Genomic DNA, 24,607 nt, shown 5'->3' on the forward strand with positions numbered 1-24,607 from the left:
AGACCAATCCCAGCAGGATAAACACGGCGCGCGGTGTATCGATTGCACTTTGTCCAATATAGTTGTGAGTCTAAACAGCCATGGGTCAATGGACAAGGGGAGTCGTGACATTGGAAGCTGGACCGTCCCGGAGGGAGGGTACTTTCGACGACGAACGTGCCCTTGGCGTTGGAGAACTTCGCCGGGAACTTGGACCGTATCCCGCGGTCCCGCAGGCATCGAGTCCATCCGTGACCGGCGAGTACACGCGCCAAACATCTGCCAGCGTGGCCTTGCTCCACACTGTCAATATCCACGCACTTCACTAGTCTAGACAGGACCCCCGGCGAAGGGCCAGTCGGTGTGATACGTACTTGTCTGAGCTGAGCTTCAAGGGGCTCTTCCAGTCAGTGATTTACATGGTTTAGGATTTCATATGCATTTATATGCACTAAGGCCTCCCAGGAAACAAAATATCTTCATGCTCCAAAAGCGATGGGCAGCAGCCACAGCTCTGGGCTACTGTTTACCGGTAATCTATCGCCCCGAAACATGCATCCCGTACCCCCCGTGACACGTTCCCGTTGGGTTTTACACTTTTAGTGGTTCTGCTCCGAATTTTTCTCTCCGTTACAAACATGGCTTCCAGTTGGATCGTGATTTTTCTCTGGGCTTATTGCACCACCTGGTGAAGAGAGCAGGGTGTTACACGGTGATGCGGCGGTGGACGGTGAACGCCGTTCGATCTCGATGGCGCGCCCGCGGTGCGGGACTGTGTTTACCACGGGGAGAGTCGCCAGTTTCCGAGTTCAAGGCCCAGGAGCCGGTTGAGCGAGACACTGGGTATTCGCTGGCGGGGCATTTGGGATCGGCGGGATTGCGGGGCTCCGCTCCAGCGCTGCTCTCGCAGCGGACAAACCGCGGTGCTTATTTATGCGCTTCTGTTCATTTCCGCTCATCCGTACCCCGGTCTTCGCCTTCGAGAGCTTCACCTCGAAGATAATCGGACACGTGCTCCCGAGCTCGGTTTGCGGTGCGCTTCGCGTATCAGCTCCTTTCTTATCGGAGCTGCTGTCGTCGCGTTGGCGAACACGGCCGATATCTCAGAGAGCGGCGCCATTATTTCAGGAGGCTTCAGATATAGTTGTACATCGGGTATTATTTTTGCTCTGGGAGAAAAGCAAACGATGCAAAGAAGAAAACATCAAGGGTTCTGCACGGAATGCATGTCAAGTGAGGGGTTTACCATGGTCCGACTCAAAGGATGTGGTGGAGGTGTGGAGGGAGAGTGTGCGGGAAGCAGTGCAACTGGAGATGGAAGAGGGGAGTGGCGGAAACCTGCAGTAATGAACAGAGCGGTGAAAAAGAGGGATGAAACCCGAGGGAACCGGAAAGACAAAGTCAGCGGGTCGACGGGTGCCCCGGGCTGAACTGTTCGGGGCCCCTTTCGGTCCCATCAGTCATGACCGAACCTAGAAAACAGTGTGAAGAGAAGAGAGAAGCAGAAATTGACCCAGAAATCGACACGGTCGCATCTGGGAGTTTGAGGAGCACATCTCTCCTCTGCGGCGGGAAGGAATGGAGAGCAGCGGGGTTGGGCTATCGGGTTCAAAGAAGGGAGCTGGTTTGCCACGGGCAACAAAATAAAAGCGCACGAGCGTGATGTGAGAAGATGTTTACGAGCCCCACAGCCATGCAAGTCGGTCATGAAATATAGATGCGGACAGATGTATTAATGAATTGAAAGAAGACCTGCTTAAAATGAATGCTTTCGCGCTACATACTGGTCTGCGTCTAGAACGAGCCTCCGTTCATACATTATTAACAAGCTCTTGTCCAGTGTGTATGCGTAGCTGTGGTCCAGAGGCCGACCACGCCCTGGAAGAGGCGCCAGTCCGCTGCAGGGCAGTCGCACACGTTTGTACGCTCGCACATACACACACGCCCGCTAAGAAAAATTTTGAATGACCGATTCATCTGAAACATATCTTTGTGCTGTGGGAGGAAACCAGAGCAACGGGGGGAAATCTGTGCAAACATGAGGGACACTTACAAATTCCACACCAAGGGAGCCGGATCCCATCCACATCCAAACCCACAGTGCAGGAGCCATGAGGCACCAGCACTACCCGCTGATCCGCTGCGTTACCCACGAACGATGTAGTTTTATGCTCACGAGACGAACGTTGACAGAAGGAATGTGTGCAAAACACAGCGACACGACGGATGTTAGGAGTATTCAGTGTCCAGTGTGTCACCTATAAACTTCATCAAAGAAGAGGTGTGTGTGTCAGTGTGCTGTTCGATAATTTTCTGACTACTCACTCCTTACAGCCATTTATTCCTTGGAACTACTGGGTACTGGTGTAATTCAGGGTGAAAACATCGATGAAAGGTATCACTGCAGGATTCGTACCTGGATTGCAACGTGACAGTTCTAATCGCTGCCCCACTCAATATCTAATCAATATTGCAGCTTTGGTGAATATAAGCGAGTTTATTATGGCTAAAGAACCGCAAGAGGCCTTGCTGTCGCACCCTCGACGAGGGTCCTCGCTGCGAATATCTTCCGTAAAATATCCAACTGAATAAATAAATGTTTTGATTTCCTTTGCATGAAAGCATCATGTGAGCCTCGTACCCCCAGCGAAGACGATTCTGCCTTTAAGGCTCAAGGTCTGCCATGATGCGGAGCTGTTTTCCTCCATATTTCTCCAGGATGACAAACTTTGCGTATCACACGCAAGCATAATGAGCGACTTTAAAAGACCCGGTGAGTCAGCCAGCGGGTCTCACGGCCCGAGAAGGCGGCACACCGCTAATGTGGGGTATTTGATGATGCGCCGAGAGGCAGTCTGTCTGAGAGACAGAGACGGAGCCTCGCGGCCACCCACAGCGGGGGGGAACGAATGAATCGGAACGGTCCGCATCGCTCCTTCTCCTCCGGCGCCGCTCGGAAAACTGTTCCGTCAAATCGGGCGGGTCTGCTCAGAGGAACCGGACACCGTGTGTTCCGGTATTTTCCGCGTCCTCTCATCAAGGCCTCGGAAGGCGTCAAGACAGGCCCAGCGAAGTCGCTTCCGTTCGGATGTGTCAACGCTCCTGCCGACGACCTGCCGTGGAAATTCGGACTTTACGGGATCTCCAAGAAAGTCCCTATTCAGCCAGTCTGTGCTAATGAAGTAAAACCCTCTTCTTTTTAATACACTCAGTCTTTTATTACAGTTCATTCCGCTGCTAATGCCTGCTAAGGCACCGTTCTTGTCCACACCCAAGGACGTTTAATACGTGTTTAAAATAAGTTTCCCTTTCACTAGAAACCTCCGTCACATCCGTGAAATCTGTTTTACAAACGTGCTATCGTGTCCCTGTCACCGTTAGAAGTGCGGCACGCTGTCATCCCGCGGACCAGCGCCGAATGCGATAATTACGAATGTTTACGCATAAACACGTGTGACGGAATATTGTCCCAGTTACGACTTGCATATATTTCTGTTTTCATAGAGATTTTGGTCTGTCACAGCAAGGCGTGAAATGTGCCTTCGCGGTGTTTTTGCGACGCTCGGGGATGACCTCCCCGCCGTCGCCGCGAAATCCGAACGCTACAGTCAGCTGCTGCAGCCGTCGCTAATGGACGCGGTGTTTATGCGTTTCCTTGCTTTCCCACCGTCGCTAATGGGTTTTAATCCTCGCTCAGGGCCGGTAAACCGATGTTGATCGCCCGGCTCTCGAGTCTCCTCCGGTGGATTATTTAGAGGAGCGTGCCGAAAGTTGGAAGAGTCAGCTTTCCATCGCTAGGCGGATGTTTGACGGTTTTGCTGGTGCGAGCAGCTTGTTCGTTGCCTCGAAGCCAACGCAAACATGCTAAAGCAGAGAAGCTAATACAAGGCAATTTGGGAAGGGAAAAAAATGCTAAAACACTGTTAATGGCGAAACATTAAGCCCAATTAAACGGGGTTGCTGGAAGGGGAATGATTTATGCATATGTGTAGTCGGAATCCTTCCGGAACATACTTATCGTACCGCAGCGAATGTGCTTTGCATGCTAATATGGCCGGTGGCACGGCCGAGGAGGCTTTCAGCGCAATGGCGGGGCAAGTCAAAAGCCTGCGCCTCCACCGAATCTGACAGGTCTTCGAGAGGCTGTCTCTGAGCGGGGCACTGAATTCTGCCCACCCCCCCCCATCCTGGCTCCCGCGCCAGAACAACACCGACCACGGAGGAATGTCCCGTCGCTCTTGGGATGGACGCCCTTCCCCTCGCAGCCACGGGGGACAAATCGTGGCAGGAACGCTCTCAAGAATTTCAACATGCCTCATGTCTCAACCTTTTGGCTAAGATCAAAGTGTAACATCTCCCAGCTTCTTCAGTCTTCTTGCTTTTTCTGGTTACAAGAAAGACCCAAGATGTCTGACAAAAAGTCTGCACCGATTTCAGCGTCAGGGTTTTGACCCCCTTGTTCCCAGCTTGAAGAAAGGTGTTTGGGTGCAGCGACAGAGGAGAGCAGCGGTAAGGTTGTGTAGACACTTATCAAAAGTAAGAGCAAAGAGTCATTGTAAGAGCCAGCAGCAGGTTGAGATACGCGAGGAGACCTCGGCAAAGGGTTGATGAGTGTCGTGGAACAGGGAGGATGACAGCTAACACCAGACAGGCAGCGGTGCCCATGAATGTCTAGTCTGATGGCCTAGGCACATAGAGTGGGCAGATGAAGGTCATCGTACGGGGAGGAGGATCTCTCCCTGGCTCGGCAGTACAGTCTAATTGGTGGTCAGGTGGGCTGGGGGTCTCTCAGATGTCACAGAGAAGGCAGCAGCGGGTGCAGACCAGTGCCTCTAAATGACTGGACTTGAAGAACCAGGAGTCCTGAGGGCTCATAAAAGAAAGTTTTTTGGTTCTTTTCACCACCCGCCAACTTAGTGAGACAAATGTCACCGCGTATTTTTTTTTTTTTTTCCCCTCCTCCACCCCCTCCCCCTTTCTTGTTCAGAAACAATTCACTGCACTTTAGAGGAACCGATAGAAACCGAGAGTCTGTTTTTTTTTTTTTTTTTTTTCCTCTGCTTGGCAGGCCTAATGAGAGAAATCAGGTCCATCAATCATACAGTCTGAAGGAAGCTGCAGAGATGACAAGTTGGCCGGTGAACTTCCTAACAACAAGTTCCAGGAAGAGATAATGGAAAAACTCACTGAACGGAGATGATACTGGAGGCAAAGGCTTTTTTGTCTCTGTGTGTATGTGTGTGTGTGTGTGAAAGAGAGAGAGAGGAGAAAGATGCAGTGGGGTTTGTTGTTGCCAGTGGCTGATTTGATGACTAATGTATTGCTGAGGTGGAACGTATTTAATACTTCCTGGTCGTTATCAAGATTGTGTCAGGTAAATAGGATTAAGAAAGCTTATTAAGCGCAGTAACACTCCTGCATCCGGTCTGCAGTAATCCCGAGGTTGCCTTGTCAAAGTTTGGAGAAATACAAAGTGATCAGAGCGTCCAGTAAAGCTGAAATTCTCTAGCTTCTTTTTGCTTCTTTGGTTTTGTATAAGGAGCATCGTGCTGAAGGTGGTGGCCCTCGAACAGTAGGAATAGCAGGAATACCGTGCTTTCCATCCCAGCCTTGTTCAACCACTCAAACAGTAATATCACTAACTCCTGTGATATTATCCCTAAAATGCCATGGAACACTTGTACATGTTTTGCAGGACCCTTGGAATAAACTCGGCAGGTAACTGGTCATGCTGGTGCCTCACAACTCCTGGGCTGGGGATTCAAGAATGCGTTTGAATCAGACTCGGCTTGCACGTTCTCTTCGTGTTCATATGGGTTCCCTCCGGGTGCTCTGGTTTCCTCCCGCAGTCCAAAGATGTGTTTCGGCTGATTTGGTGACTCTAAATTGGTCGTAGTGTGTCAGTGCGTGAGTAACTGAGTGTGTGTCGTTGTCCTTTCGTGGATGGGCATCCTCTCCAGGGAGTCCCCTGCAACCAGAAAAGGCTCTGGATCACCAGAGCCATGCAGTGGAAAAGCAGTTATTGCTAATGGATGGATGGATGGATGGATGGATGGATGGATGGATGGACATGAAATCCTGTATTATAATATACTTTTCTCATGAGTAAGTCTTTAGGATATCAAAACAGCAGCAGCCTGGGCTTTGGTTTGGTGACAGTGGTATCTGCCCTCCGGAGTAACTGTCCTCTCTAGTGTGTGTTGTAAAACCAGAACATGGGCTTGCATTGTGTTTTGCTGGGCTGGGCCAGTGACTGAATTTATCATAAGAACATAAAATCCCCATGAAGCCAGTACCCTTGAGCAAGGTATTTACCCTAAATTGTTCCAGTAAAACTACCTAGCTGTATAAATGGGTAAATAATTGTAAGTAAGGCCTGTGTTCCCGGGTAGGCTCCGGTTCCCCGTGACCCCGTATGGGACAAGCGGTTCTGAAAATGTGTGTGTGTGTGTGTGTAATTGTAAGTATCTTAACACTGTAAATTGCTTTGGAGGAAAGCATTGGCTAAATAAATAAGCTGAAATGAAAACTAAAGAAAAAACAAAAGAAATAAACCAGCATCTCTAGCAGGCAGGAGTCACACCTGAAACTTTTGGGCCCAACAGCAGCAGCTCTAACATCTACATTACCTGCTGCTCATAATGTCCCTGAATGAACGGTTTAATCATGTATAGGTATTACATTATACAAGTAAACAGGTATTATATTTTAAAACTGGAGATAATGTTAAGGGAATGTGTTTGTGAGTCTGTGTGTGCGCGAGCGCGCGAGTGTGTGATTTGCTTTTTGCGTCACTTGCCCGCCTTCCTTCCCATAATTACAGTTGTGGATTGTGTAAAACGGGCTCCAGTAGAAGGCAATTACAGAGTGCAGATCTGCTGCGACTCCGTGACTTTGATGCATTGCGTTGTGCATCCGTGAGTGATCAGAGAGCAGGAGCCGCGTCCAAATGAGCGCTTGTTCCTGGTTCCTCCCGCTTTCGTACATTACACTTACTCAGCCAGCCTGTGGGGAGTCTGTGCTGAAATCACACGATGCGGGCGTGGACCCCCTCCTTGTGTTACGAGCAGCTGAGTTGGGAATTGCAAACATTTCCAAATGTACTTATTTTCAAAGTTCTTTTTCTTTACTATCTGCACTAGAAAATTCCTCTCTGCGGCAGAGCAAACAGGTGGGCTGTGAACTCCCAGCCAGCAGGTGGCAGTAAAGTGCACCCAGACAGAAGAGCGATCTGGGGCCGCTTTAATTCACATCACTTCTACAGTGTTTACAGATTGTTTCTAAGTGTCAGTGTTCAAACATGAGCGACACCGCACCTGTTTATGAGGAGAATCAGCGAAGTCGGTTGTTTTTCAAGGCTTAATTTTCAGAGTCTTTTTAAATTAGTCTGTTTCAATTAAATTCAAATACGGGACAGCAGGTAACGTAGAAGTTAGCGCAGCTGCCTTTGGACCTGAAGGTCACAGGTTCGAATCCCACCTCCACCTCTGGTACACTGGAGTGAGGTACTTTCCCTAAGTTACTTCAGTAAATTACCTAGCTGTATAAATGGGTAAATGATAGCAAGTATCTTAACATTATAAGTTGCTTTGGAGAAAAGAGTCAGTTAAGTGAACAAATGTAAATTAAAATACTAAATAAATAAGCAATTAAGTAAATAGGTCTTACAACACATTTGTATTTTTTTAAAGAAAGTCACTGTATAAATCAGGTCATGTATTATTGCAGAGGGGTGCGGGGGCGCAGTGGGTTGGACCGGGTCCTGCTCTCCAGTGGGTCTGGGGTTCGAGTCCCGCTTGGGGTGCCTTGTGACGGACTGGCGTCCCGTCCTGGGTGTGTCCCTTCCGCCCTGTGTTGCCGGGTAGGCTCTGGTTCCCTGCGACCCCGTATGGGACAAGTGGCTCAGGAAATGTGGGTGTGTGTATTATTGCATCTGTATCATTAACCTTTACTGTGACTTTGTGGCAACAGTTATTTTAGAGCTACAAACAAAAACAACTTATGAACAGGCCTTTGGGCCAGTAGTGTTTGTAAGTTGAGGAGCCAGTGTTTGTGGTTCTTGAAAATAAATGTTACAGAGACTCCAAGAAAATCTTTGATAGTTACTTTGTATAATCCCATATAATGCATGTGGATGTATGACAAAGCAGAATATATGTGTTATGTTTTCTAAAAGTTGGCACAAACTACAGGCAATAATGAAGATCAACAGCTGTATAACTGTTCCGAAGGTCCGGATGTGAGAGAATATTACCTCAAAGCCGATGTAAAATCAGGTGATATGCAGGGGAACATCTTTCCACTTTTTAGCTCTCATACTTTGTGTCTTACTTTCCGACCTCCACCAGAGTCCCCACCTTGTACCGAGTTCCAAGTTTAAGGAGTCAGAATATTTAAATTGCCAGTATTTCTGTGGCATACTTATCCAGCATAATGGTCTTTACATATTCATGAGGTTTTTTATTGATCAGTGATAATAAAAAAATGGGAAGGATATATTCTGGGATGACAGGTTTAATTACTCTAGGATTATTCCTAATTTTAAATGTTAATTATATTTATGTTTTTATATTATATTGTCGGGGGGTGTGGTGGTGCAGTGGGTTGGACCCCAGTCCTGTTCTCCCGTGGGTCTGGGGTTCGAGTCCTGCTTGGGGTGCCTTGTGACAGACTGGTGTCCCGTCCTGGGTGTGTCCCCTCCCCCTCCGGCCTTACGCCCTGTGTTACCGGGTTGGCTCCGGTTCCCCGTGACCCTGTATGGGACAAGCGGTTCTAAAAGTGTGTGTGTTCTTGAGGCCTTTATTTATCAAATATAATGAAACAGACTGATATGATAGGTTTAAATGCACTGCATTTACATTTATTCGCTTAGCAGACACTTTTCTCCAAAGTGCTTGGTAGAATTATATACGATATAAAACACCGGCTTTATTTTTTTAAGATATAAATCACATGCATAACCAACCCAGGTAAATTTTCATTTAGCTGATGCTTTTCTCCAAAGCAACTTCAAACATTAATCCCTATTACAGTTATTTACCCCTTTATGCAGCTAGGTCATTTCTTGGAGTAATTTAGCATAAGTACCTTGCTCAAGGGTACTACAGTCAGAGGTGAAATTCAAATCTGTGACCTTTGGGTCCAAAGGCAAGAGCTCCAACCACTACACTACCAGCCGTCTATTTCTTCCACGTTGGCAGAATGTCATATTGATTTTGAGGCTGCGATGTGTGCCACGTGCATTTCTCCTCTCCCCCTCCGTTTCCTTGTGGAGGTTTCCAAACAGTCGCCCCAGGACCCGAGCTCCTCGCTGACAAATGCTACTCCCACCCAAAAATGAGCCGAGTCCCACCAAGCCGTGATTACAGCAAAGCCGAAATGTAGATAGCAGGAGCGCTTCTCTCAGGTAGCTGCCTCCCCCGCGCTCTTTTTTGCTATAAAAGCTCTTTTTTCCCCAGTAATCCCCGTACGTTTATGATTCTCAAAGAACCGCGACACAGGACGCGTTTCACCGAGTAACGGTACATAGTGTTTATTTCAGGATTAAATCCCCATTGTCTAACAAAATACAACCCAGGCTATGTTTTCCCCTTTTTTCACATTTACTTCCACTTCCACATCTCTCCTCCTAACATTGTGCTTTCCTTGGCTTATTCTTAAAGCTGACTATGTCAAGTCTTTGAGGTACAGTTAAGATGACCAGCAATAAACGCCAGTTTTTCAGAGACTCGTCCACATCGAGCAAAAGTGTACAAGGATAAAATGTGCAAATTAAGTTATAGCGGTTTATTTTAGATCTCAAGCAATTTTGTATTCTGTCAATAAGAGGAGCGCAGAGAGCCGAGGTGCGGTTTAAAATCTCGGAGGTGCGCGCTCATTCCGAGAAACGTCGCCAGTTCTTCAGCGTAGAGTGATCCTGCTCCTGAGATCCTGCATTCTGGGGAGGAGCTCCTACCTCGCACTCGTCTGCAACTTCATGTTCACACCCCTTGATGGAGAACCAGTTCAAGGTTGTATTCAGGGTCCTGTGGCTGCAGCCTCCTGTTAGATCGCGACCCCTTTCCATCCACAGCCCATCTGAAGCACACAGGCATATGAGGGAAAAATGTACAGAAGGACTGTCCACACTGAATAATTATATGATATTAATAATATAATTATATAATATTCTCTGAAGTCTTGATGCATTCAAAGAAGATTTCAATGTGGAATTTCAGGTAAAATCACTGTAAATGTGATGTAAATGCTGGTTAAAGCTGTTACCTTCAGATGCAAAGGCTGCAGGTTTGAGTCTCACCCACTGCTGTAGTACCCTTGAGTAAAGTACTTACCCTGAATTGCTCTGGTAAACTTACCTTACCCAGCTGTGTGAATGGGTGAATAATTGCAGGTAGCTTAATATCGCAAGTCGCTTTTGAGAAAAGCATTGCTAAATGGATAAATGTAACTGGAAATGTCTTTCCCTGTTCTTCAGGTCTACACCAGATACGGGAAATGTTACACTTTCAATGGGAACAAGACCATGTTAAGGAAAACAAAGCAAGGTGGGATGGGAAACGGCCTGGAGATCATGCTGGACATCCAGCAGGATGAGTATCTTCCCATCTGGAAGGAGACAAGTAAGTCAGGATGAGAGGATGTTGTGCGCTGTGGAAAAGTGGCGTCTCTAAGGAAGAAGTGGTTGGTTCCATACTCTTCAAAAAATAAAAAGTTGAAACTTATTTTATGGATTTTATAGCTTTTTCATGAGATGTCAATGAAATTCAGCCATTTCAATTAGTTCAGTGACCACCACTATTAAGGTTTGGAGACCCTTTGTTTTCACTTTGTACTCTGCACAAACGTCATTTCTAAACCGTAAGTGGGACTTGAAACCGAGAACATGCTTATTTGACTAGAAGCGCATAGTTCCAATGAGAGTAGAATAAAGATATTAGTTTATTATGGCACAATATGGAAGTGATAATCCCATGGGTGTACAGATTGTTTCGACTTGTTGACTTAATAGATAGATAGATAGATAGATAGATAGATAGATAGATAGATAGATAGATAGATAGATAGATAGAAAGATACCTGAGTAATTATCAAGGTGCATATGAGTATCAGAGTGCCAGTAAAACTGCATGCAGATAAATAAATATATACAGAATAGAAATAGTATATACAGCTCTGTACCCTTGATCAAGGTACTTAGGCTGCGGTAAAAAAAACTCAACTAGATAGAAAGATGTTGTGTGGCAGCAGTCTTGTGTGGTGACAGAAGAGTTGCTCTAGCACTCTGGGATGAACTTCATCACTTTGTCAAACCTGCGGATCATGTATAGGTTCCGTCTCTGGTTCCGCTCACACGTCTCCCCGTCTCCTGCGGCAGATGAGACGTCTCTGGAGGCGGGGATCCGAGTGCAGATCCACAGCCAGGACGAGCCCCCGTACATCCACGAGCTGGGCTTTGGTATCTCGCCCGGCTTCCAGACATTCGTCTCTTGCCAGGAGCAGAGGGTAGGCACCGGCCCGTCCCCTTGCCACCTCTACCTCTTGTCTGCCTGTATACCCCTCGCCCCCGCAGTGACCCTCTGCTGCCCTCTCTGTCTGAAGCTGACCTACCTGCCTCAGCCGTGGGGAAACTGCCAGGCGAACTCGGAGAAGCTCATCCGGGGATACGACACCTACAGCATCAGCGCCTGCCGGCTGCAATGCGAGACCAGCGAAGTGGTGAAGCACTGCAACTGCAGGATGGTCCACATGCCAGGTGTACATCTGAGTCCTTCACCCATCCGTGTCCCGGTTTCTGCGTCCGTCTCATTCACCCTTGTCTGTAACTCATTCCTTCGTTCCTGTCACTCAGTCATCAGCAGAGACATGTATATATATATATATATATATATATTATCGGCCCATTAGCTTGATATGTAACTGTCCTACCGTTCCCCGAACAGTTATTACACACTCAGGCAAGACTGGGAGAAATACCGAGATACTCCTTCAATTACTCATCCCGCGGTTTAATGAACACCCACTTCCTCTGCGGTGATTATAGATAAATCTTCTTGATTTCAAAAGAAAAATAAACCATTATAAAACCATTAGCTCAAAGAATATTGTCTCCTTTGCATTCATATACTCCCCAATTAATTACGCAGCTGATGAATTCCTGTCTACCGATCATTGTGGTGAGTCCCACAATATGCTGGAGAAGGAATCACTGATTGTTTTTTAAAGACTTCCTAAATATGCTCGAGAGGCAGTGATGTGGCACTTTATTCCAAACTGTAACCAGAGCCAGTGTGACAAGGAGAAGGCATTGTTGGTATTCCCTTTGCCTTCTGTGGGACGAGGGATTTCAAGCAGGTTATGAAAAATCGATGTCTTCTGATTGGCTGATCTAAATTTGTTTTCCAGACCCAGGAAACACGACCATCTGTCCCCCGAACAAAATCAAGTGTGTGGACGACGCTCTGGGTAAGAGGTGGAGTCAGCGTCACGACACCATTGTGGTGAATCACATAAGAGATCAGTGGGGGTCTGGGGGGTGGTAGTGAGGGCCTGGGCTGCGGTGGGGCATGGGTTCGAAGGTTCCTGTCATTCGAACTACACCAGCCTGTTGTGTCTGACTGCTGAAACTGGTCAGCTCGCTGTAAATTTACGTGCTAATTTATCTGCACATACCCCGCGCTACTCCCTCCCCGAGAAGTTCATGACACCAATAAAAAACAGTTCACCACAAATGTGAGCTACGGCTCCAATAAGCCTAGAAATGTAATTTTTTTTTTTTCCCAAAAGTCGAGTGTCCCCATTTATCGGGTGGATGAGCAGATATAGGCCAACCTTACATCATCGAAAGTATATTCTATTTACATAATTGGAATAAATGTGCCGTATTTGCGATACAGAACCTCGCAGGATCGTGCTGTTAGAAGAAGTGGTCCTTTTTTTCAATCCGTCAGGTGATGAACTGGCCCCCGCATACAGAGGATCTCATTACAGCTGCGCGGAAACAAGGAATCGCTGCTTTTGTACTCATGATATCGCAGACCAACATCTACCTCTTGCTTTTGCTCCTTGAAATTGAAATTTGCCATAAACAGAGGAAGAAGTGACAAGGGCATCCTTGGATGTGGCCGTGAAAGAGACGGAGATACTGTATGTGCGTAAAAGTATGTGTTTTCCTAACCTTGTGGGGCCGTTTTGGAGGAAGCTGATAAGAGCAAACCCTGAAAAATAGATCTTGTGGAGGTTTGCTGGGGTGAGGTTACGAATCATATGTTGCAGTCAAGTGAGAGACAGTCCCAAGAACCTGAGCTTATCAAAACTGTGTGGAAGTAGGTGTTCCTTAAAAGTAATAATAATAATGGAATGGGCACATGTGGGATGTCTTGTGGAATCAGGGCCATGTGACTTTGTCCCACTGTAGGTGTCGATCCGCTCCGTAACCCTAAAGACCACCTTCTCCACTCGAACCTCTTATTCACGGCTCTAAAGGGGCTGCTAATAGTGTAGCAGTTGAAGCTGCTGCCTTTGGACCCGAAGGTTGCCACCGCAAACCTCACCTACTGCTATAATACCCTTACGTTGGGTACTTACCCTGAATTGCTGCGGTAGATCCACCCAGCTGTGTAAATGGGTGAATAGCTAGGTAGCTCAACATCATAAATTGCTTTGGAGAGAAGTGTCTGCTCTGAAAAGGGGGGCACGGTGGTGCAGTAGGTTTGGCCAGGTTCCACTCTATGGCAGGTCTGGGATTCAAGTCCTGCTTGGGGTGCCTTGCAATGAACTGGTGTCCTGTCCTGGGTGTGTCCCCTCCCCCTCCAGCCTTACCCCCTGTGTTACCAAGATAGGCTCCGGTTTGCCGCAAATCTGCATGGGACAAGTGGTGCGTGCGTGTGTGTGTGTGTGTGTGTGTGTGTGTCTGTCTGTCTGCCTGCCTGCTCAATGTAATATTTAGCACAAATCCTTCGCTTGGGTACAAAGGCAGACGAATCCAAGCAGACACCTGGCACCTGTTCTGAATGCGCTCCTTGCCTCTGCTTCCAGTCATGCTGCAGAAAAAGTCCAGCAGCTTCTGTCCGTGCCAGACTCCCTGCAGCCTGACCCGCTACGGCAAGGAGCTCTCCATGGTGAAGATACCCAGCCGAGGCTCGGCAAGATACCTCGCCAAGAGGTACAACAAGTCCGAGGAGTACATCAGGTAACCCGCTCGGAGCAGGGCCGGACCACACCCGTCTTTCTCACTGGGATTCGCCACCGGGGCCGACAGGTCGCCCTAACACACTTGGAAATACCCCGAAATACTCTGGGCGTTGTGAAGTTTAGAGAACGGCCGTTAGCAGTTCGCACGCACGCTACATTAGCGTCACGTTCGTCAAACATCGTACTAATTGCCACCTGCTATTTTCCGAAAATGAACGGAAATACATTCATGGAATACTAATAAATTATACCTCCTCTGTAACTAATGAACAGCTGTAGCTGTAGCTGTAGCTCACCGTGGCTCCAATAACACACTGATTTTCCGTCTGCGCTGCGACTGTAAAACCGGTAGCTTTCGATGCCACCCTCAACCTAGTGACAAGATGGATGCTGCCTGGATACCTGTCACAGTCTGATAGTTTTAAATAGATATTTTAATTGTTATAGTTTTGAAGTGAGTTTGGCACCTGCATTATAACAAGGTGAAAAAACTATTTGTGTAAATTGGCTGTTCTATCCAGAATGACGGCAGATGGCAGACAGCGGGAGGCGATGTAGCATGGAGAGTTATTAATTGTTTTCTACAGGGAAGAAATGTACAGAGATGTGCTGTCGGTAGCTGCTTAGAACGTAGCGCAGGAGCACAGTCGGGGTTCGAATCCTGCAGTGACTAAACCCAAATTTATTGCTTTTACTTTCAAAGCCGCAGCCAAAATAAGACTGTGCTTTTTGGGTTTTCCTTTTTTCGAGCGCCCTTTTACACTATGGCTACTGCAAGCAAAGTTAAAAAAATAATGTAGGGTAGCTTTACTGCATTTTACCTTTAATCATGTCTGTGGGACTGGAAAAAAGTATTAATCTGTTGGCAGTGTACAGTGAAGCACATTGTGGAGGATGTAGTAAAGTGCCTAAGATCATGTGGTCCTGTGTGTTATGGTTGTATTTGATTTTTTTTTCAGAGACAACTTTCTTGTTCTGGATATTTTCTTTGAAGCTCTAAATTATGAAACCATTGAACAGAAGAAGGCATATGATGTGGCATCCTTACTGGGTGGGTATTTGCACTTAATATTTCTCCACATTGTATGCAATACTAGTCAGAATTTTTAGTTCACATGCTGGAAACGTGGAACAAGTCCCCCCCCCCCCCCATAAGGCATTTGGTTTACAAGTTTGATTATAAAATGAGCCCCCATGTTTTCCCAGCTCTTCTGCAGCATTTCGCAGCGATATAGGACACCCGTGTGTTGCCTTGCTTTTACTCTGTCCAGTTCCTCCCAGAAATGTATTAACCAGGCTGCCCTGGTGTACTCAAACTTTTGACCGATCCTGTATATCTTTTTCTATGACATTCATCACCGTGAAATGACTGTTTTCTGAGCAGGCGACATTGGCGGACAGATGGGATTGTTCATCGGTGCCAGTGTTCTGACGATCTTGGAAATCTTTGACTACATCTACGAGGTAATTGGTAATTCCATGCGTTTATCTTGGACTGATCAAACTTGGGGTTTGCAGGATGGAACATTCAAGAGTCACATCAGCTTTCAGAATAAATGTTTGTTCAGTTGGAGCTGAGACATTGTTCACAAGGGATGAATGTCCACTCCATCCAAACAGATTGAGATGCTCCTCAGCAGAACCCTTGTGGAAGAACAGCATGTAGAACTCAGGAGTGCTAGGCGTGTGACAAGGGGCATCCGACGTCTTCAGTTCTGATGTATTTAGCTGCTTTTCAGTCTGCTGTCTCTTCAGCTAAAACCTCCTTCTCCCACAACAAAATACAGTCTGCATCCAAAAAACCACACAGTCTCTTTGCCACCTCCTCCTCCCTCTTCTCTCACTGCTGAAGACTTTGCTTTGTTTTTCAGAGACAAAGTCAAAGCGATCACTGATCTCGCCATCAACCTGCCCGGTTCGCGCTCGACCTCCCTGCAAAGCTATCCTCTCCAACTTCAAGCCACTCTCCGAATCTGAAGTTGCTGACCTCCTGATACTGCGCGGAGCCACCACCTGCTCGCTTGATCCGATCCCGTCATCACTCCTTAAGAACATTTCCCCGCAACTCTCATCCTTCATCTCTTCTATCATCAACTCCTCACTTTCTTCTGGCTGTTTCCCAGCTGCCTTCAAAACTGCTCTAATTTCACCTCTGTTAAAAAAATCCTCCCTGGACCCCAGTCTGGTTGAAAATTACAGACCGGTCTCTCTCCTCTCCTTCCTGTCCAAAACTCTTGAGCGGGCAGTCTGTGATCAACTGTCCGATTTCCTCACCTGGAACCATCTCCTTGATGGTTATAAGTCTGGTTTCAAAGTTGGTCACTCCACTGAGACCGCCCTTCTGGCGGTATCTGATGCTCTCCAAGCTGCTAGAGCTGCCTCCCTTTCCTCGATCCTCATCCTCCTCGATCTGTCTGCAGCATTCGACATTTTAAATCACTGGATTCTACTCTCCTTTCTTATCCCGCTTGGGATCAAAGGTGCGGCACTCAGATGGTTTGAGTCCTACCTCTCTGACAGATCCTATCAAGTGGTCTGGCGGAGCTCTCGTTCTTCTCCTCTGCCTCTCTCAACCAGTGTTCCGCAGGGCTCGGTATTGGGTCCTCTTCTTTTCTCCATCTATACTTCCTCCCTTGGTCCGGTCATAGTCTCCCATGGTTTCAAATACTACTGCTATGCTGATGATACCCAGCTCTTCCTCTCCTTTCCACCTGGTGCGTCGGACATCTCTTCACGAACGTATGATCACCACCTCCAACTCAACCTCTCCAAAACAGAGATTCTTTACCTCCCAGCTGGCCTGTCCTCCTGTCACAACCTCTCGATCAAACTGACTCATTTCGCCTAGCTCCTTTGCTAAGAGTCTGGGAGTTACGACTGATGCGAGTCTGTCATTCTCTCAACATATTGAAGCCACAACCCGGTCCTGCAGATACATCCTGCATAATATTCATAGGATCCGTCCCTACCTCGCTACTGACTCCGCCCAACTACTTGTCCAGGCCACGATGACTTCCCGTCTGGACTACTGCAACTCTCTTCTGTGTGGCCTTCCGGCTAATGCTATCAAACCTCTGCAGCTTCTACAGAATGCTGCTGCATGAGTTGGGTTTGATTTGCCAAAGCGCTCCCATGTATCTCCTCTACTCATCTCTCGGCACTGGCTTCTTATAGCTGCCCGTATCAAATTCAAAACCCTGGTTACTGTATACAAATGCATCAATAGAACTGCTCCCGGCTATTCACAGGACTTGATCAACCAGTACACCCCAGCCAGGCCCCTTCGCTCATCTACTTCTGCTCGCTTGGTGGTCCCGCGAACGAGGTTCTTGGTTCTGGGTCCGTTGTGGTGGAATGACCTTCCCCTGTCACTCAGAACTGCAGAAACTCTGTCTGTTTTCAAGAAAGGTCTGAAAACCCACCTTTTCCAGATCCACTTTGCCCAAGATCTCTTCAGATCATCTATAGAGTAACCGTTCACACATCATAACTCCAGCAGCATCCCCAGATACAACCTTTATTCAGACATTACTCTGGTATTGTACAGCTCGTCTGTGTATCTTACAATATTTACTAAAAAAATAAATTAAAAAAAATTGGTGTGGGTATCGGGATTTGTCTATCCTGTGTCTTATGCACCTACTCGAACAATGACCCTCGGTGCAGCAAGTGGTAGGGAACAAACTAGGTTTGCTTGAGACTTTCATGTAGGCAGCTATGTCTCCTTCTCTCAATGTAATGCATAAATTGTACTTTTGCTGAGATGTATGTCGCTTTGGACCAAAGCCTCTGCTAAATGAATAAGTGTAAATGTAAATTTAACAGTGGCATTTCTCTTCCCCGTCTACAGGTGGTCAAGGCCAGACTGCTGCGTTTGGTGAAACCACAGAAGAAGGAAGAGAAGAAGGATGAGAAAGGTGATCAGAAGAACGCAGTCGCCACCATCAGACTGGACGACATCAAATCTAAGGTGAGATGCAGACTGTAATTGGAACTGGGGGCTGCAGGAGAAGAGCTCAGCAATGAGCCTCAAATAGACTCAGGCGCGATAGTATCCAAGACTACGTCCTCAGTACAACCAGAAGGCACCGGCGTATGGCAGTCGGTGGAGGTGAAATCAGACAAAAAGCTGCCCTGTGTGATCTGCAGCTTCTAAAGGTTTGAACTATGAACTAGTAACATATTTTGGCAAAGATTAAAATGTTGCCATGCCCTCAGAATTTAACATTTATTCACATTATAGTTTTAATTCACTACAGTGTATAAAATATCACACGTAAATACTCTAATTGGCAATGGAGTTATGTTATATACACTTCCTTATCTTCTGCAGCTCAAGCATTTAATGTGTAATGGATCGCATCCACTTAGAACCCTGTTCTTGACTTGGGTTTCGCATTCCCGTTTGCGAAAATGTGAAACGGGTCTTTTCAAACAGAACAGAACAAAATGTCTGGCGTTATGCCGCTTTGCACCGTGGGTAATGTAGTCTTTATTATTCTGCTTTATCTGCGGCCTTTAGGAGTCCAGCGGACCAACGAGGAGTCACGCGGAGGGGGCGTCCTACCCCACAGGGATGCTCCCAAACCACCACCACCATGCACATCGCGGGCTTTTTGAGGATTTCGCCTGCTAGGACTCCACCCCCAGCACCCACCCTGGACCCTGTGGCCTTGGCGGCCATTTTGAAGAAGAATTAGATAGAAGAAAAGTTCTTTCAGTGCTGGATCTGAGCTCAGTGACAGGCCGCAGAGCGTGGGAGCTCAGCACACACTTCTGCCACCAGTGAAAGCTACAGCCAAAGTGGAGCGCTGCATTCGGACGGCGCCGATGGAGCACCGTGGCTCCTCCCTGCCGGCCGCCGACTGCCGGACACTCGCATCCTCATCCTCCTCTCCAAGGATGCTGTTCCCGTGGCTGCAATTTCTATACCAATGATTTTGCTACTGGCCCTGCCAGAGGTGCGCGAAATAACTGCATGTCACCTTGACCCCGTCTATTCTGGAAAAAAAAAAAAAAACAAAAACAAAAACCTTTCTCATACTCTTAATTTGATACGCATCGATGAATCGAAATTCACGCAGTATTTTTTATGTTGGTCGGTATTTTAATTAATTATTCCATCATATTAACACATATGTTTAGTGCCCCTTGTAGCCCATATGTCTTCCATCTCCCAAGATGCCATTTTGAGCCTGGATTACGTTAATTATGGGAGCCACACTTTACAGTTAACATTATCATTTTTGTTTGTTTCATTTTAAAAGTACAGCAGTACATAGTATAAAAATATAAATATTAACAATTGTATTACAGAGGAACTTTTGTAATTTTACGTTAGGGCAGGATTTTAAAAATATTCTAAAAATCTTTTAAAAAAATCTAAATTCTAGGAGATGTTATGGCAGTGACACTGAACTCCGTTTGTTTTTAGAGATGTTTATCGGCATCGCAAGGTCGGTTTCGTTCAAGTTTTGTATAACGCAAACACGGAAAACATGCTTATTGTGAGTAACACCATGTGTAGGACAGTTGATCATTTTTACCCCTATCTTGCCCTGCACATTAACATCAGTGGTCCGTGTGCGTATGTCCTCGAACGTGCACACACACACACCAATGCAGTCGCTGGACGGTTTAATCACGCTCCCACCTCACCGGAGAGAGAGAAACGATGCTGCTGACGTGTGCCGTTTACTCTATCGGTGCCTCATCAGCAGGTACATTTCTACAAAATGCTAATGTGTTCCCACAGTGCGCAGCTGGGGGGCTCTTTGGTGCAAATTTGGGAGCAAAACACAGGCATCCCACTGGGATGAGGTTTTTTTTTGTTTTTTATTTAACCCCACTGGGATGTAACACATGATCCAGAGGTGGAGGCTGGGTGGAGCTGGAGGAGATGAGGCGCGCTCTTAACCGCTTCCTCGGGGTCATTGAGGTTTGTGGGCTTTTTCATCTAACGAAGCTGCTTTAGTCGGCCTGGTCTATCGCGCAGAGATTGTGCGACATCTTCGTCCCCAGTCTGCTAGGCCCAGGGCTGCTATGCGCGACACCAATTTCGGAGCCATCGCAGTTTCCCGCTGCATGTAACACTTCCTTCCGGTTAGCGGATTATGCTGTCTGCGGAACCACCGCCGGTTCCCCTCGGCGGACCGCAATGTAGCTCACAACGTTTACGCACCAAAGATGTACAGCGGAGAAGCAGATATTCGGCTGCCGTACGCGGCCCCCGATTGGCTGGCATTCGGTACGGGTCGCAGGTAAGGACACACAGAACGGAGCCCTACGGAAAGGCCCATCACTTTACCATCACTGTTCTCACACCATTTAACTTTAATACTACATCAGGTGACTCCCTAAGAGTGACTCATTTTATAATTATACAATCCCAATAATATAAATATATAACCAAGGGAGGGTCATATATTCTCTCCTATTACTCTCTTTTCATTTCAGCTGTTCTATTATCCTATCATATTCATATATAATTTTCAAACATATTCAATAAAGTAATACACATACAAGTAAAACAACTTATTTTGTATGCAAATGCTTATGGCACATTAATGCTTCATGTTAACCCGCCTCGGGCATTGCACGATCGCATTATTTTATGATTTATCATAATACTATTAAGAGTCTATAAATAAGCTTCTCATTATGACATGCCGCACTGCATACGCATACGCGCACCAATTTCATCTCCTATTATAAAGGAGACTCAACACCCGCACACACCCACCCCCCAACACACCCACACACACTATAACGACAGCTTGGGAACACATAACATGTAGCAGTCAATTTTCCCACCACCTCGCTCTTATTTTAGGTTTGATTTTGACCAGCGTTTCTCGCGACGCCCTTCCCGTGAGGACGACGCTCGTGTAACAGCGTTTGCTTTTTTCGAAAATTGTTTGCTGCGCGCCCCGGCAAGCACACGGCACCAGCTCTTGTATCAAACGTACCAAATGCGAGCAAAACCCGGAGTCTGGAGTGACTATTGTGGCTATTTCCTTCGAGTCTCTGTTGCGGTAGCACTTCCGTCGTTGGCAAAGAGTGTTGTTTTCCACTCGAATACACATCGCTGTTTAGAATTTGCACGCTCGATGGTTTAACTGTACCGTTATCATCAATACTATTTACCCATTGGCACACTTGTTGGGTTTCTATTCCTGAGCACAGATTGTATATCTAGCTTTTGATTTTTTCTTTTTTTTTAAAATTATTATTACTTTGGGCCTGACTGTTACCAGGTGTGGCAACGGGAAACAGTAAGCAGTATGGGAAAATGCAGAAGAGAGCGCTCATCATCTCGCAGAGGTTCGATTTCCACACGGAAAGACTTGGAGAGATGACGTCATACGTGTAAACGACAAGCAAACATTCATTGCAGCTACCAGACAGCACTGCATACATTTTGTACAGAGGTCCGTTGTGGCTCGATTTTTCTGAACACATTTTATAACTGTAACGGTAAAACACAACTCCATTAAATATTAAGATTGGTAAATGAAATGTTTCTGGTATGGATGTTATCAGCCTCTCGTGGAGATCCCCTACGGTAAATTTGCCTCTTAATTTGTGACGGCGAGGTCCGGCGAGACTGATGGAAAGATGGACATTCGCGGGCAGCGCGGAGGCACGGCGGGTAGCACTGGTGCCTCACAGCCTCTGGGCTGCGTAACTGGACATGGGTTTAATCCCTGTTCAGCCTGTGTGAAATTTACATGTTTTCCCTCTTTCCTCAAGGCACTCTGGTTTCCTCCCACACTCCAAAGACATGCTTCAGGTGAGCTGGTGACTGTGAACTGCCCTCAGTGTGTGTGTGTGTGTGTTTGTGAGATCACCTTGAGAAGGACTGCCATCCTTTCAAGCGGGTTTGCTGCTTCATGACTTGTGTTTCCAGGATAGGCTCTGGACCACGAAAACCCTGCATTACACAAGTGGTTATTAATGACGAATAAAAATATATTTCAAATAATTTCCATACACCTGGTTTTGCTACGGTGTTCTTGAAGCACAGAGCCAATTCTGATCCAAAAAAAAAATTTCCACCCGTTGCAACTGACGTCACGAGGGCAAATCTCGAAAGGGAAGCAAAGACCTGCAGACGGAGACTATTAAAGACATGCGGTTCACTAAATATAATGGCAATGTTTCATTATTCACTACTGTTACACTTGCTGCCCAAAGATGATGCATGGAAACACTTAATACAACCATAATCATAACTTCACGTCTTAGAAAGTGAGACAAATGGGAATTGCGTTAAGCTCTCGACATGCGACGCGAGACCCAAGATTAGTGCGCGTATATATTTACCAAAACCACGGCGCATGTGTGTGGCTCTGTGTATATGTGACACGTAATGATATGTACGGCTGAAACAACGTGCCCTGTGATTATGCGGCCGGCCAGCTCCGACCGTACGCGTGTCTAAAGCGAGCCGCCCTCGGTGCGCCCTCTATAAATAGGCACGGCAGAAACTTCGGCTCCGTGAAGCGCAGAGCAGAAATACCTGCTTCAACAGGTGCCTTTCGGACGCGAGGGTCCCGGTGCCCAGCGGGGGATGGGGGGGTCACGGCTCCGGGATGGACCCTGCGTTCCTGAGCTGGAAATCCACAGCCGGCATAAACGTCACATAACTCCACGAACTGCACCATTCGACACGAGCCAATTTTTTGCTCCCGAGACGTGAACTCATGACCGAGTGACCATCGAAGGCTGGAACCATCTAGCGTCTAGGTGAGCGGTCAGTCTGGGAAGTAAAGTGGCACCAAAGGCTGCTGGTGGAGACCTCTGGGGTCCTTCGTGGACCCTCAAGAGATGGGACACCTCCAGTCTTCAAGAGTGACATCCCTGCCAATGATCCTTCCCACGATCCATGCCACACCTCTCACACACTTCTCACACACTTCCCCCAGTCCCTCGTACGTCCCACACACCCACTCCTCCCATGATGCATCAGACAGCCCCTCCCCTCCCCTCCTCTCACACCTCTCCTATGGTCCCTCCCACAGCCTTACCACATTCTCTTCCCTGCACACCACCATGACCCTCCCACAACTCCTCCTACTTATGACCCCCCCCCCATGCTCCTCCCCCAGTCCATGCTATGCTCCGCCCACACCCCTCCAAGAATCCCTCCCAAAACCTTTACCACTCTCCAGTACACCACTGCAATGGTCCATCTTACGGTAATCCTCACCCTACGGTCCCTCGCACACTCCAACCCCCCCCACACACATCCACCGGATGACCAGCGGAAACACACCACGTGGCCTTTAGGTAATACTGTATGAAGAACAGACCAAAAAGTTGGTTCTTATAATGGTTAAGCACCTTGTAATTTAATGACCTAAACGCACAAGTAATTCCTGAAAAGAATAAATAATATGTTCCCATTGTCCAGATAAATCAGATTCTCTTGCCTAAAGCGCCAGGATTAATAACAATAAAACGGAGAATCGCTGTCATTCACCATTAAGGAATTCAGAAAAGATAAATATTAAGACAAAAATGAATAAATTTAAGAAATTTTTTAAAAATCGTGAAAGCAATGTAAAAAACGTAAAAGCATTAATCATAAAAGCCATTTTTACGTCAAAGCATCCCAGTTAAAATCTTCATATGTCTGTTTGTTAAGGTGAAAACATTTCCCCGAGACGTGCCCTTTAAATAATATATTTCTAGTGGAGAAATACAGCAGTACTTAATATTCACCAACATCGGGGGTCCTTTCTCGATAACAAAAACAATTTCACATTCCAGTCATAATTCAGAGATATGACTTGTCCCTGCGTGGAGAAAAGCAGGATCCCCATTTCCTATCACTGCGTTTCCGCCCTTTCCTCCACTGACAGAATTTCCATCCATGCTCTCTGACAGCTGCCACACTTGACTCACGCATCTTCCATCCCACATACCGTCAGTTGCTTGACCTTATTTAGTCGACTTGCGATGTTTTATTCATAACCTTTAAAAAATGTGCAGGGAGGGGGGAAAAAAAAAAAAAATGAAGAAATACAGCGCAGAATGTCATGGACGGTGAACGCGGACGGACGGCCGGCGACATCCCCCGTTTCCCCGACACCCCGTCCTGAAAACGCTGCTAGGAATGTGACAGGGAGAAGAAAACTGCACCACGTTGCAACAAATGAAAATTGTTGTACAAATGGGAATATAATGTACTTTTTCCATTTTACCACACCCCCATCTTTCTGCATATAGCAAAACGTGTGTTACCTGTTATCCCGGTGTTGTGCAGCCTGCTCAGGTTTACCTTCAACACATTTAAAATACTGTATTAATTACTGCACTCCCAGCAGAGTCAAACCATGTACGTTCTGCACCCTAACAAAGATGCGGGTTCAAATCCCACCCCTCTTGTCCACTACTACCTTTGATCAAAGTGCTTACAGTGAAAACTACCCAC

At 46.8% G+C, this 24,607-nt stretch overlaps 1 protein-coding gene across 1 annotated transcript in view; it reads left to right on the plus strand.

The window, feature by feature from the left end:
• The window catches only part of LOC108928891 (acid-sensing ion channel 4-A-like), an 85,406-nt gene extending 65,896 nt beyond the window's left edge, over window positions 1–19,510 (plus strand). Inside the window, exons 2-10 of the mRNA XM_018743089.1 lie at window positions 10,454–10,598; window positions 11,354–11,481; window positions 11,578–11,731; window positions 12,388–12,441; window positions 14,014–14,167; window positions 15,129–15,220; window positions 15,554–15,633; window positions 18,020–18,139; window positions 18,692–19,510. Coding sequence (XP_018598605.1) covers window positions 10,454–10,598; window positions 11,354–11,481; window positions 11,578–11,731; window positions 12,388–12,441; window positions 14,014–14,167; window positions 15,129–15,220; window positions 15,554–15,633; window positions 18,020–18,139; window positions 18,692–18,805 — 1,041 coding nt within the window. The 3' untranslated portion in view covers window positions 18,806–19,510. The remainder of the gene's footprint in view (window positions 1–10,453; window positions 10,599–11,353; window positions 11,482–11,577; window positions 11,732–12,387; window positions 12,442–14,013; window positions 14,168–15,128; window positions 15,221–15,553; window positions 15,634–18,019; window positions 18,140–18,691) is intronic.
• Window positions 19,511–24,607: the final 5,097 nt, after the last annotated feature.

Source organism: Scleropages formosus, chromosome 14, assembly GCF_900964775.1.
Source record: "Scleropages formosus chromosome 14, fSclFor1.1, whole genome shotgun sequence".
Lineage (NCBI taxonomy): Eukaryota > Metazoa > Chordata > Actinopteri > Osteoglossiformes > Osteoglossidae > Scleropages > Scleropages formosus.